The sequence below is a fragment of the Camelus dromedarius genome, chromosome 4 (genome assembly GCF_036321535.1).
Source record: "Camelus dromedarius isolate mCamDro1 chromosome 4, mCamDro1.pat, whole genome shotgun sequence".
In the NCBI taxonomy this organism is placed as follows: domain Eukaryota; kingdom Metazoa; phylum Chordata; class Mammalia; order Artiodactyla; family Camelidae; genus Camelus; species Camelus dromedarius.
In genome coordinates this window covers 92,564,597-92,577,956 of record NC_087439.1, presented here as the reverse complement: position 1 = coordinate 92,577,956, position 13,360 = coordinate 92,564,597, and the positions used below count along the sequence as shown (strand labels likewise).

At 53.8% G+C, this 13,360-nt stretch overlaps 1 protein-coding gene and 1 non-coding gene across 5 annotated transcripts in view; one reads left to right on the top strand and one right to left on the bottom strand.

Moving 5' to 3' along the window:
• Positions 1-493: 493 nt before the first annotated feature.
• DGKD (diacylglycerol kinase delta) overlaps positions 494-13,360 on the bottom strand; it is a 102,034-nt gene continuing 89,167 nt past the window's right edge. For 2 of the 4 annotated variants that reach the window (XM_064485276.1, XM_064485274.1), the window contains exons 25-29: positions 12,568-12,679; positions 12,391-12,483; positions 11,405-11,524; positions 4,740-4,857; positions 2,994-3,546 (exon numbers count right to left, since the gene is read on the bottom strand). In XM_064485276.1, coding sequence (XP_064341346.1) covers positions 3,203-3,546; positions 4,740-4,857; positions 11,405-11,524; positions 12,391-12,483; positions 12,568-12,679 — 787 coding nt within the window. In that variant the 3' untranslated portion in view covers positions 2,994-3,202. Of the gene's footprint in view, positions 2,622-2,992; positions 3,547-4,739; positions 4,858-11,404; positions 11,525-12,390; positions 12,484-12,567; positions 12,680-13,360 lie in introns of those variants that run through there. The other 2 variants (XM_031452442.2, XM_064485273.1) reach the window with 2 other exon arrangements.
• TRNAA-CGC (transfer RNA alanine (anticodon CGC)) lies at positions 9,137-9,209 on the top strand. The gene has a single exon. It is a non-coding gene; the product is annotated as a tRNA-Ala (tRNA).

Genomic DNA, 13,360 nt, shown 5'->3' with positions numbered 1-13,360 from the left:
GAAGATCTTTTTTGTACCCTGCCAGCCTGATTTTCAGTCCCATGATTCCAGCGCCCATCCCTCACCCCAGGAAACTGGGGATGAGAGTGACTTTGAGCTCGGAGAGGCAGCTTTCTTGGAATAAAGGTACTATAGCTAAACAGAGAGAGGTAGAGGCGCTTCCAGCTTGCAATTTTATATAAAAGACTTAGGAAATGAGAATAGTAGCTAAAATGACCCAGTCCCAAAAGGCTGGGCTGCAGCTCGTGGCACGAGGTCTGAGCACCTCGGCTCTGCCAGCCGCCCCTCCCTGCTGAGGGTTTAATTCAGCAGATCCTACAACCCACACCCTAAGTGAGACAATGGCATTCCATTTTGCTTTTCAGCCACCACCACCAATTCAATCTATTTTTAGAGCAGGGAAAAAACATAATTCTGAATCCAGTTTGGAAAGATTTTGGCAGTGATATTTTATGTCAAAGCACAAGGAACGATGACAAGAAATCTGACGATGGAAGATCAGAAACAGGCTGTTTTATTTATACGCAGAACAGCTTACTTACACCCCAGCTGTGGGTATGTACATAGCAACGCAGGAGGCCTTGCTTCCCCGGTGGGCGCTGTATAAATTAAGATCATAAATATGAGGGAAGCCCCACCTGAGGGCGCAAAACCTTTCCTCCAAAGCTCTCTGGGGATCCTTCCTAGCCCGCTCTACGCCGACAGGACCACAAGACCCAGGGCCCCTGGAGGGACAGCCGCCCAGCCGCACAGCAGGGGCAGCAGGGGGAGGGGAGCAGCCCCAAGGGCAGCAGTGGGACCAGCGCAGCGCACGGAGGCCACCTGCACCCACGCGGCTTCACACAGCATTTACTCCTCTCCAACTCACTAAACTCAGAAAATGGTTTTGCGTAAACAGTGTTGCTCTAACCACTGCCATGACTTTTAAACACCAGGCTCGCCCTAAACTAAGCCTTTCCCATGGAAGGGTGCTGAGGACGGGGTGGCCTTGGTGCCCTGGGGGGCCCCGGGAGCACCGGCCACCACTCCCTCACGTGCCCTCCTGTCTGGGCGCATCCTGAGAACCTCAGACCTGAAGCAACAGAGCAGACCCCGTTCTGGAACCTCGGGCCCCGTCTCCCACATCTCCTTGCTCTGCTTTGAAACTGAGTGACTCCTGGTGCCTGGATTCTCTTGCCACCTCCCTCCTCACCATGGCTGTTCTGACGGGCAGGACCCACAGGGCGGGAAAGGTGATACATGACCACCCGGTCTCACCTCCGGGGAACAGCTGAGTGCACATGCAGAGCCCGGGACCCTCCCCACCAACCCCAGCATGGCCACCCACACCTGGGGACGCATGGGCCTGGGGGCAGGGCCTCGGCCGAGCTCGGCACCCGGAGGGACCAACGGTGAGAGCCCCTACCTGGAGGCGGGGGCCTGGCCGGGCCCACTGGTAGGGTAGCCAGCAAAGGGGTGTGCAAAGAGAGTGGCAGGGAGAGGCTGTTCCGCTATGAGCCCCTGAGGGGTCCCCAGAGGCAACTCTGGATGGCACCCTCCATGCCGCATGCCCAGTCCGCACACCTCACTGATGATCAGCCCTCTCCTTCGGGGTCCCGAGGCCGTCCCCCTACACCCAGCGGCTGTTAACAGACGCCCTTTCCAGGCTGGGTGGCAGCCCCTGAGGTGCGCCACCCGTGGAGGGGGAGAAAAGGGCAAAGTTTAAGGTGGTGAGAACTAGGGGTGCCACCTGGGGACCGGCTCCCGGCTCAGCTTTCTCCGTAGCGGGAGGGACACGGGCCTGGCAGCCCAAGACAAGGAGCCACCCACACGGTCAGAGACTCAGGACAGCCCAGACTGCACCCGCCAGCCGCTCTACCAGCCTGTTCTCCCCCAGAAGCCCAGCAGGCCTCCTCTGCACAGAAACAGACTCCACACAGACAGACGCGCCCTCTGCCCACAGGGAGGCAGGTCAGGTGTCCTGAGTCCAGATGGGACCACATCGCAGCCCAGGAGGTGGACCAGGACTAAGGGACTGGGGCAACGGGGACAGAGCCCGTCAGTACAAGAGCATAACCACCTGTTTGCTTGGCTTGAGAAGCAAGTGTTTGTTCCCTTCGCGTCAGACTGAAATGGACAGGCCCAGAGCCACGCCGCCCCACCAGGCCCGGCGAGACCCTGTGAACACACGGGGACACCGGCGGGATGGCGTCGCGGGACTGGAGCGGCACAGAGCTCCAGGGGACAGTGCCGTGTGACACACCACTGACGGGCATGTGGGGAGGAGCCCCGGGACCACTGGCGGCCCAGACAGGCCGCTTCTGCCGAGTGCCCGGCACCCGGAGGCCCGCAGGCCCTGACGCGGTCAGCGAGCTGAGGTGCGGGCAGGCGTCGGCCCAAAGGTAGCTGTGTTGGTGTGGTCCAGACCCGGAGCGGTCGGCCCGGAGCCTGAGGCTTCCTGTCGCAAGCAGAGGGGGTAGCACCATGAGGAGGGCCGCGCCGCCGGGCTCAGTCGCGGGAGGCGCGGGGCACGCAGGCCGAGAGGGCGGAGGCTAGGCCTCGGCGGCAGGAGAGCCGCGGCTCAGCTCCCGGATGCCACACAGGATCCGCTTCATGTGGCCCACCTTGGTCACGCCGAGGTCCTGCAAGGAGAGGACAGCCCTGAGGCCGGGAAGAGCCTGCCCAGGGCCCTCCGCCCAGCATCTGAACACGAGCGAGGGTGAAGGTGACGAAAACGGGCACAGCTGAGGACAGCACGGAAAACAGCCACCATGCAGACGTCCGCCACGTCTCCCCCAGGCCCCACAGTCACTGATGTGCTCAAGAGCACAGGGAACAAGACACAGACGGACACAGGCCTGGCAGCGAGTGGAGGCAGGTGGCCCAAGTGCCACTGTTGGGCACCCACGGCGGCCTCTCATAAAGAGGGACAAAGAGACAAACCAGACAAAGAGCCGGGCTCTGGGAGCCCCAGGGTCACGCTGGCCCCCAGCCCACCCACCCGCCCCCTCTGGGCCCTCCCGTGAGAGGAAGCAGCGTGAAGACAGGCGAGCGTGACCGCTGGGGCAGCCCAACAGCTTCCCGACTCTAATCAACTCTGTCCTCTAGGGAGAGCACCCTGTCCACCGGGTCCCCCTCCACCAGGCAGCGTCATCACAGAGGACTCCAGCTTGACGAGCTAGCGCAGGGCTGCGCCCCATGAAGGACTCAACGTTAGAACAGTTCACTGGCCCATGAGACTAAGGAAAGCAAGGCTCCCCCCATGTCCACTCTGCTTTGGCTGCAGCAGGTGGAGGCCCCACTGCCTGGGCCACCACGTGTCTCGAGTCGTGCATGAAGGCCTGAGGAGAGCGGGAAAGAGAATGCTGATGCCGGGAGGGGGCAGGGGGAGCCGCGGGGAGCCCAGGCGCCTCTCCGGGAGACGCTGCGGAAGTACCTTGAGGTCCCTCCGCTCCAGGTGCAGGAGCTCGGAGCCCCGGATGTCGTGCCGCGTGAAGATGTCCTTATACTCACAGAGACTGAGGTGCTCCAGCCAGGCAGCAACCTCCTCTGTACCCCAGAGGTGAACTGTCAGAGATGGAAAAGCGGGAGTGCAGTGAGTGCCCAGAGCCCAGCGCGAGGCAGGCAGCGGCCGGCGCCCGAGACGCCCCAGCAACCAGCACCCAAGATGCCCCGGCCACAGGCACCCGAGACGCCCCGGCAACCAGCACCCACGATGCCACAGAAGCAGGCACCCGAGACGCCCCAGCAACCAGCACCCAAGACGCCCCGGCAGCAGGCACCCGAGACGCCCCGGCAACCAGCACCCAAGACACCCCGGCAGCAGGCACCCAAGATGCCCCAGCCACAGGCACCCGAGATGCCCCGGCAACCAGTACCCAAGATGCCACAGAAGCAGGCACCCACCACCCAGCCATAGGTGTTGCCCAAGCTGTGCAGAAAGAGGAGGGGAGGCACCAGCCCTCGAGGGGCATGAGTGGCAGCAGGAGCTGGTGTCTGTTCCTGCCAGGTCGGCCATCAGCCTTCCATCCCAGGAGGGACACATGGGTCCGACCACATGGCTGAGGCCAGCTTCCCTCCACCTTCACTTCTGGCCCACAGCAGGAAGGGAGACATGCAGAGATTCCATGAAATCAGAGCCACCGTCATTCAAAGAAACCCAATTTCTGGACAAACATGCAAGGAAAAATCAAAGGGAGCTACCCCTGACGGGCAGCAAACGCCGCCCCCAAATCCAGGCTTGGGGCCGCCGGGCACCTGGGAGCCTGGGACAGCCGTGCTGAGGGCCGATACTTTAGAGGGAGACTTTAAGCCCCAATTTACTGGCCCAAAGGAGAAACATCCTTCAGTGCCGTTTTCTATTGATTTCACCGCCCAGAACCCCAGGCGGCCCAGGTTCCCGGCGCAGAGGCCTCGATCCAGAACCGATTTGTTGGAGATCAGCAGCCCCTCAGAGGAAGCAGGCACAGGGGCCCCCGCGTGTGCCCGGAGTGTGAGCTGTGTCTCTGAGTGTCTTGTCACCTCTGCTGTCCCCTCCCTACCTCGCACCCTGTCTAGCACAGGCAGGCAGCTTGGCGGCTTGTCACCCGGATCTGCATGGGGAGCAAGTGAGGGCAGGGCGTGACCCGGGTCAGCACCCCACGCAGGGTGGGAGGGTGGTGGCGCGGTCGGGCCCAGGACAACAGGGCAGAGCACGCGTTCCAAGGTGGGGGGAGCAGAGACGGGGCGTGGCAGCCGCCAGAGCAGCCAGGGGCAGGTACCCGGGGCTCCCAGGCTGCTGCGAGCTTCTCTGTTCTTGTTGTTCTTCTCCTTCTTAAACTTGGTCACCAGGCGGAATTTACCGCTGCGGCTGCGCTTGGAGAGATCCAGCATCGCGTTCTGCGGGGAAAGAGAGAAAGGCTGCGAGTCAGACCCCAACCAGCCAGGCCTGGGCCGCCGCTTGGCCGGAGGGGCGCAGGGGCTGTGAAAGGACGTGCCCTCCCCCGATGTGCTGCTTCTCATGGTCCTCCTTGACTTTTAGTCTTGTATTTATCATTGATTTTTAATGCCTTTTAAAAGCAGTTTCACAGTGTCTGTTTTCACATTGTTTTTTTCACGTTATACCATTTATTTCTCACGTGATTGATAAGCTTAGTAAATATTATGTAAATGTCAGGATCACTGTGAAGATGAGCAAGTAAGTAACCTGGCCAGTCTTCAGGCTTTGTCAGTATTACGAGCATCTTTCTAAACAAAGTATTCTTCCTGCACTTCGCAGCACTCTTTCCCTGGGACCTGCAGAATCATGGAAGGAGGGGAGTAAGAGGGACAGGGACGCGGCCCCTGCTGGGCGGCCACCGCCGCACAGAGCGGCCCAGGGCACAGGCAGAGATATTAGCTCCCCTTCCCCACCGGTCTATGGACCTTCTTGGCTACGTCCTCACAGATGCTGGGGCAGGGGTCTCTGCCATGGAAGGATTTTGTGCACACACACAACACCTGTGTTGATACACATATTCACAAATAAAGTGTAATATCCTTATTTTTCAAGTATGCCAGTTTCTTCCTGCCCCTGCCGGCCTGGATTCTGCCCCAGGGCCCTGCCTACCCACATCCCCACACAGACTGGCCTGCTTACACTTGGAGCTATATGACGCACTTTCAGATCCAACAGGGTATCTGGTCACGCTGAAAATCACTCCACAGGGATTTTCACTGATATTGCACCCGACCTAGAGCTCGGAACAGTGAGCATCTTCACACGTGGTCTGCGTCCTCCTCAGACCCTTGCATGGTCAACTTCCTGGATTTCTTACCAAAGGCATCTTGGGTTTTCTAAGTGTCCTTCTAGGAAAGAGGCTTCTTACAATGACATCTTCTAATTGATGGCTGTGAATACCAAACAGCTTCTATTCTAACAGCTGCTCCACAAAAGACCTCTAGATCCCGAGTGACCATCACAGCCAAGGCTCTTCTGTCCCGAGACAAGTGCCCCATCACTGCTCAGTGGCCCCTGCAGGAGGGGCGACCGCAGGGTGAGGTCCTCTCCCACACAATCCAAACAGAACCCTATTCCTGACTCTGTAATTTCTTTTTTTTAATGCATATATGAGCATTAAATTTGTTTCTAACTTACAACATGGGTATTATCTTCCATTCGTAAAACCAGGAGACTAGAATGAGGCCGACTATCAACATGTCCTCTCACCTCATCCCCGTACCTTTTAAAAGCAAGTTCGAGACGCCAAACTACCCCACCCATAAGTACTGCAGAGAGCAGCTCTACAAGACTAGAATACTCTTACTAATCACGGCTCCATGACCACACCTGACACCACTGACGAGCATTCATCAGAGCCAGTGAACTCACCTGCAGCCCATCTCCCCAACTGTTCCAAAGATCCATCCCCACAGCTGGTCTGTCTGAATCAGGACCCCCCATCGGCACCCGTGGCCCAGCCGCTCCTCCTTGCCCTTTACCTGCAGAGAAACCAGCCGTCCGCCCTGCTCACAGCTCACTTTCTGGCCCTGACATCTCTCAAGGGTGTGGCGGCCTTGCTCCCCCTCCCCGTGTGGTCCAGAGCTGCTGATTCCAGCCAGCCTCCTGTTTCCAGGCTTGGGGATGTCACAGGCAGGGCTAGCCTCTTCCACACGATGAACCCGCTCCTTCAACCCCATCAATAACCAGGCTCAGTCCCACCGCATGTTTCCCTGCAGGAGGGAATCCATGGCCTTTTAATCCTGCACCTTCCAGCTGGAATTCTTTTATAAAGAATTTCTTTCATCAACTATCTGATTTAAAGAAATGACTTTTACAGCTCTACTGACCGTATAGTACTGAATTTTGGAACCCAATGTGCTAGTTTTAAAAAATGAAATGTTTGAAAGTTCTGGAGCTCTGTTTCGCAATATGAATATATTTAATACTACTAGAACTGGATGCTTAAAAATGACAGATGGTAAATTATATGTATTTTTGAACCACAATTTAACAAAAAAAAGAGCTGGAACAATGCACATCTTTTTCTAGCTGTGATACTGTTTCTTATGTATGGAAATTACACAGTCCTTGACAGTTTCCCTCAAGTAGGATTTTTTTTTCAAGTTTTTCTGTGGCTCTTCTTTTCAAACCATCTTGAGATTCTAATTTGCGTGATTTAAATTTTTTTCTGAAAAATCAACAGTTCCATCAAGAGTTTACGGTTTACTGGCACTTCTCTGTGTGCGCTGACTTGACTGATTCTCGTGTCTGTGTCACAACCCCGCTCACGTCATTCTGTGCGTTTCCCCTCTGACTACATTACATTTGCCGGAGGGTGGCTTATTTTACTTTACAGCTCAAAGATCTATCACTTTTTTTCATTGCGTTCAAGTAAGTGGTTTTCCTGTTTTTATGCCACTAGAAACGTGGCGCCTCGTCCTCCTCCTCCCAGGTTCCCTTTGCCCTTCATACTTCACCTCCTCCTCATCCCCGGCCCGGGTGGGGCAGGGCCAGAGTCCCAGAGCGTGAAAGCACTGAGCTGGAAGGCAGCCAGCAGCATCGGCCAGAGAAGCCAGGAGCCCAGGGAGGCCCGGGAGGCCCGGGAGCAAGTGTGGTTTCCCCTCCACTCCCTGGACCTCTGGCTGCGGTTTCTGGCCTCGGGTCCCATCAGGTGAATGTCTACAGTAACACCGCTCCAGCTGCCTCCAGAGGGTTTCAGATTTTGAACTAAATCTCAGGAGCCATCTGTAGTGTCTCCCACCTACCACTGCAAGAACTGATGTCTGCACTGCCTCCCAGCCCACATCTAGGAAGTTGAGACACCAGGGCCACTCTAGACGTGGCTCAGAGGGCTCGTCAGGCAGGCAACACTTCAGGTCAGAAGTCCAGGAAGGACTCTGTGCTTGTTTTCACTGTGGCTGCACGGTTTTAGACTTAAAGCATCGGAGCCACAATCCCTGTGGCCTTTGGTGCTAAGATCTGACAGACCCCAAAAACTGAGTTGCTTGATCACCCTGCAACTGGGCACCAGGCTGCGAGCCTCCCACGGCAGCGGCCCCCACACTGCCTGTGAAGGGAGGAAACTCCTTGCCCTCCCTCCGTCTTCACTGACGAATCCGTGGAGGAAGAAGCGGCCCGCCAAGGGCAGGGCAGGCTCCGGGGAGCACAGGGGCCGCAGTTCACGGCTGGCGCCATTTCTACTTGAGTCAGTATCTGAGGTTCCCTTGTGGCCGAGAGGTGAGCTACTCAGACTACCCCTGGAAAAGAACCAGCTTTAAAAATTTCTAATCCACAGTGGACTGGTCCTTAATGAAATACAGTAAAATAAATTACTAGAAGAATGAAACCCAAAAAAGACATACAAAATACAAACCTCCATTTTTTTATTAAACAAAATTTCTCTATCAAGTGCTTACAAGTTTCTAGACTCTTCCTCTCAATTGCACACCATCAGTAGTGCTGGCCTAGAACAGGACCAGATTTTGAGAACGTCCTATAGGCAACAGGAAAGAAAGCACATTCCCGCTCCACAGAGAACAAAATTCTGTCTGTAGAGAAATGAGGTAAACGTGCACATGTTCTGTGTACACGTATTCTTTCAGCTTTGTTCTGATGCTGGGATCAGTTCGGTTTACTTGACTAATCATGGACTGACAACAAGAGCTCACACAACTTTCTATCACTTCAAGAAGTTTTTGCTTTACGTATTTTAGGCATGTAAATTAAGATTAAAATTTTGGGAGTGATCACTGCAAGAACAGATGAAAGAGTATGCATTTCCGAACTAGCAGTGGGGACAAACAGCTGTGTGGGAGGAAGGAGACGCTCATCAAACAAAAAGGAGGAATTAAAAGAAACAAAAAGTGGGACAGATAGAAAGCACGCAATATGGTTAAAAAAAAAATTAAATATATCTAAATACTGTAATCATCACAATAAATGTAAATAGACTGGACTCTCTAATTAAAACAGAGTATCACACTGAATTAAAATACAAAATTTAGCAATATGCTATGTATAAGAGTGACATTCCAAATAAAGCTTGAAAATAAAAATACGAAAAACAGTATACCAAACAAGTAGACTTGGAAATAAAAAGAATTACTAAAAGTACTTACATAAAGATAAAACCTAGATGTATCCAGTAACGTAGCTTCAAAATACATAAGGCAAAGATACACAAAACCACAAAGAGGAGGAGAGTATAGCTTGGTGGTAGAGTGTGTGCTTCGCATGCACGAGGTCCTGGGTTCAATCCCCAGTACCTCCATTAAAAAGTAAATTAATAAATCTAATTACCTCCCCCCACCAAAAATAAATAAATAAATAAAAATGAACATAATTCCCCCCAAAAAAAGCTTTAAAAAATTAATTTCAAAAATTTAAAAATTAAAAAAAAACCCACAAAGATAAACTGAGACATTTAGATTCATGGTCAGAGAGTTCAACAGTAATTGACAGATCAAGAAGACACTCCCGCCCCCCAAAAAAAGCCCAGCAAGGACTTAATGATGTAAATAATACAACATTTATAAAAACTGACCACGGGGGCGGAGGGTGTTGGATTGTTTGCAGGGGTGTAGCTCAGTGGTAAAGGGTATACTTACCATGCATGAGGTCCTGGGTTCAGTCCCCAGTACCTCCATTAAAAAATAAACAAACAAACAAACAAACACTGACCACCTATCGGGCCATAAAGTAAGCTTCCGCAAATATCAAAGGGCTGGTAACATAGAAACCATCTCCTTTGAACACAGTGAAATTAAGTTAAATCTATAACGAAAAGATAATTAGAAAGTATCTCATATGTTGGAAAATCAGAAATATACCTTTAACTCCTTTATAAGCACCTGGTTTTACCATTACTATCATCATCGTAAGTTTATCTCAGAATAATGCAGTACAGGGTATAATAATGTGGTTATGCTCTGCCAATATAAAGAGATCCTTTTTATCACTTACTGCCCTCGGTACGCAATTCTATCTGAATATTGTTACCTTGGATCTTTTATTGTCTTCTTTGAAATTGCTTTATTTTTAACCTTTCTGGATCATAATTCTTTACTGCGGGTATGGGAGAGAAAACGGCTCTTGTGATTAGCATGCAGCCACACTTCTTGTTTAACACAATCTGAGGACAATCTGCTTTTAAGAGGGAAGCTCTGTCATTTTCTCTCTTATTTTTATGCTGTTCCTTGTTTTCTTTTACCGTACAGATTATATTTTTTGTTTTTTGTAGTGATTTAGAAAGACATAAACCTTTTCAATTTTACTAGAAACTACCCTTAAGGTTTTAAAACATAACTGACTCTGTATTTGTCTAATTATCAAGTCAAGACTTGTTTTTAACCTTCTTCCACCGTAAGAGGAGGAATTTAACGTGCTCTCACTCCTCCGTGCACGTCCTCTTCCCACACTCCCCACCCCACGCCCACACTCCACGGGCTTGGATGACTTGATCTGGAATCACCGGGCTAGGTTACTGCTACATCTGTTGAATATTTTTTATTATTATTTTAGTAATTTTCTTTTAAATAAAATTTTTATCATATATAAAGAACTATTCAGCCAATTTTGATACGTTTGGCCTATCCTTCTAAACCAAAATGTCCCCGTTCTTACGTTGCTGAGTTTGCTACCTGGCTGGAAGGCCTGAGTCCGTTTTCCATGCAGGGTGAGAATGTGTCAGCAAACACCTGTATGTTCTAGAAGAGCACTCTGGACTGCCCCCCCATCCCCCCGCCCCCACCAATTGCTGCCTGCAGGTTGGAGCAGTCGGAGCCTAGCAGTCCTGTAACTCGTGCGACTGTGTTACCCTACGGTGAGCTCCCGTCCCTGCGCACCTCTGATCTGTCCCTGGCAGGAAGGCCATCGAGGGTTTGCCCTGGGCCAAGTGCTGCCCGGGAACACCGACCATCCTACGAGCCCCTCTCCTGGGCCCTCCTGCCGCCTCTCCTACTGCAGGAGGCACTACTCCCAGGGCACATGCCCAGGGTCCCCGTCTGTCGTCCCAGCTACAGGAGCTGCACATGCTGGAGTCTCTAAATCCATGTAATAGGGAAGTGTGCAGGGAGCGGAACACACCAACTCTGCCCCTGTCAACAACAACCTCCCAAGAAGCTGCCATTTATCTGACCAAAGTGCATCCACGCGGTGGGCAAACAGTGGGGCAGGGCTCAGGCTTCCTTCTACCTGCTTCCTGGACAGCCACGCAGCTCTGCTTCTGAGGGCAACTTGTGCCCCAGCCATCAAGGGTCCTTCTCAATATCAATCCCCCAATCCTTCCTACCTGCCGAAGTCCATCTTCGTGCCTTGAAGGCATTTTAACAGAGAAGCATGGGAAGCCAGATTCCAGGCTGCAAGAGTGACACCACCCTAATCCCAGAGCTTCACAGAGCAGAGCTGGACTGAAGGGAGAGCCCTGCACCCAGGGGCCCTCAGGCTGGAGGCCCGTGATCCACATACCTCCTCATCACCAGGCTCCATGGGCTGGCACAGCCATGGGGTGTCCGCCAGCTTCCTGAGCTGCTGGTCCATCTCGGCGAGGGCAGCTGCAAGCCGCTCCTTCTGAGGGGGATCCAACTGCTGCTCAAGGCAGGGAGGAGAGACGCAGCCGGTTATTAGCAGGGAGGCGCTGGGGCCACAGCAGCCCCACAAGGACATGAGGTCCACCCCAGGGGCTGGGCTGCTCTCTGAGAGTTCTTACAAAACTCCAAGGAAACCGAGTCAGAGCACTGGTTAAGGGCCAAACTCAGAACCTCCCCTTGTAAGTAGTGTCGAGTGAGAGAATTAAACTCTTCTCTCATAAATAATGGGACAAACCAAGCTTGTCTGAAAATCACAGCAGCGGGGCTGACATGTCCCCTGCTTTGGCTGTCCCGGGACCCTCCCTCTGGAAGGGGGCCCGGCGCACCAGCACCAGCACGCCGGCAGCGTGTGTGGCAGCAGAGGTAATTTAGATGAGTAGAGAGTGGGCTCTTGGGGCGGCCCACGTGTGATCTCGGAGAGCGACTCCACCCCCTTGGCCTTCCACGCCCTCATTTCTTAAACAAGAGGGTTAGCCCGGCCCTCTCTCCGGTCTCCCATTCCAGCTTCTGCGACTCAGGGAAAGCCCAGGCGTGTGCCTCTCGAGGGCTGACTCATCAGCCAGGTTTGAAGGGCTGAGTGAGGAAGGGCGGCAACTCCGCGTGCTGGGAAGAGGGCTGGCCAGCCTGGCCACAGTGGTGGCCGCACACCTGAGGGTCTCAGGCGGCTCTTCCCACGACACAGGTGGTCCTGTCCACGAGTCCGACACCCTGGAGATGACGTGCTGAGATGCAGCCAGAGGGCTTGAGCACCTCCACAGGGTCAGCTCAGATGGCCTCTCGCCCCTCCAACACGGCATCCAGAACTCTCAAGGCCGACACTCCAGGGCTAAAACGCACGGCAAGCCGCCCCCCCCCCCAGCTTACCAGGGCCAGCTTCCCTGCCAGCAGCAGCTCCGTCTCGCTGCGCAGAGCTCGGACGTTATTCACCATCTCCAGGACGAAGCTGCAACTCAGCCCCTGAGAGGAACCAGAACAGACACCATGGAGATGGCCCAGGGGCTACAGGAGTGCAGGCGAGCGAGGCAGGAAAAGCGCAGGCACCTCTGTGGTTCTGGGCTTGCCGTACACTCGGTCCATGGCCTTGGAGCTGGCGTTGACAGCGTGGGCGAGCTCCTGCTCCACGTCTCGGTGGGACTGCGCAATCTCCCGGATGCTAGAGAGGGACACGCCAGACCTGGATGACCCTGCCGGCCACCTCCTGACTGATGGCAGAGCAGGTCTTACATGGGAAATCTGACGTCAAAATCTCAAGTTTTTCTAGAAACTCAACCGGGGAGAAAAATGCCCAAGATGAGACTTACACCTTTTAAAACAGTAAGCTGGTAAGAAGCAGTGGGCAGAGGAGGAGGAAGGCAGAAAGCAGCTAGAGAGGGCCAGCCAAGGAGGGGCCTCAGGGAGGGAGAGGCGAGGCAGGGAGAGGAAGTGCAGCCCCAAGACAGAACCAGACAGCACAGAAGGGGTCACCAGATGTGGCAACCATGCAGGCGCGGGTCACCAGGCTGAAGTGACCATGCTGGAGGGGGCACACGGCAGTGGACACAGTGAGCAGGAGGGGCGAGAGGACAGTGGGCAGGGCTGTGACCAGGCTGGAAGGTCCACAGCGGCCCTGGGAGGCTGGGTAAGAGAAGGAAACGCCTCTGGCTGTTGTCTTTTTTTAAATTAAATAACTGTAAGGTTTGCTTTTTAATAACAAACCTGCTCTCTGGGGTAGAGAAAAGGAGGCAGTAAGGGGAAATTAGGACAGATTTTACAGTCTACGCACTGGCCCTGAGGATGCCTGTGGGTGTTAAACTTCCAGCTACACAGACTCCGAGTAGGCTCAGAAAGACAATTA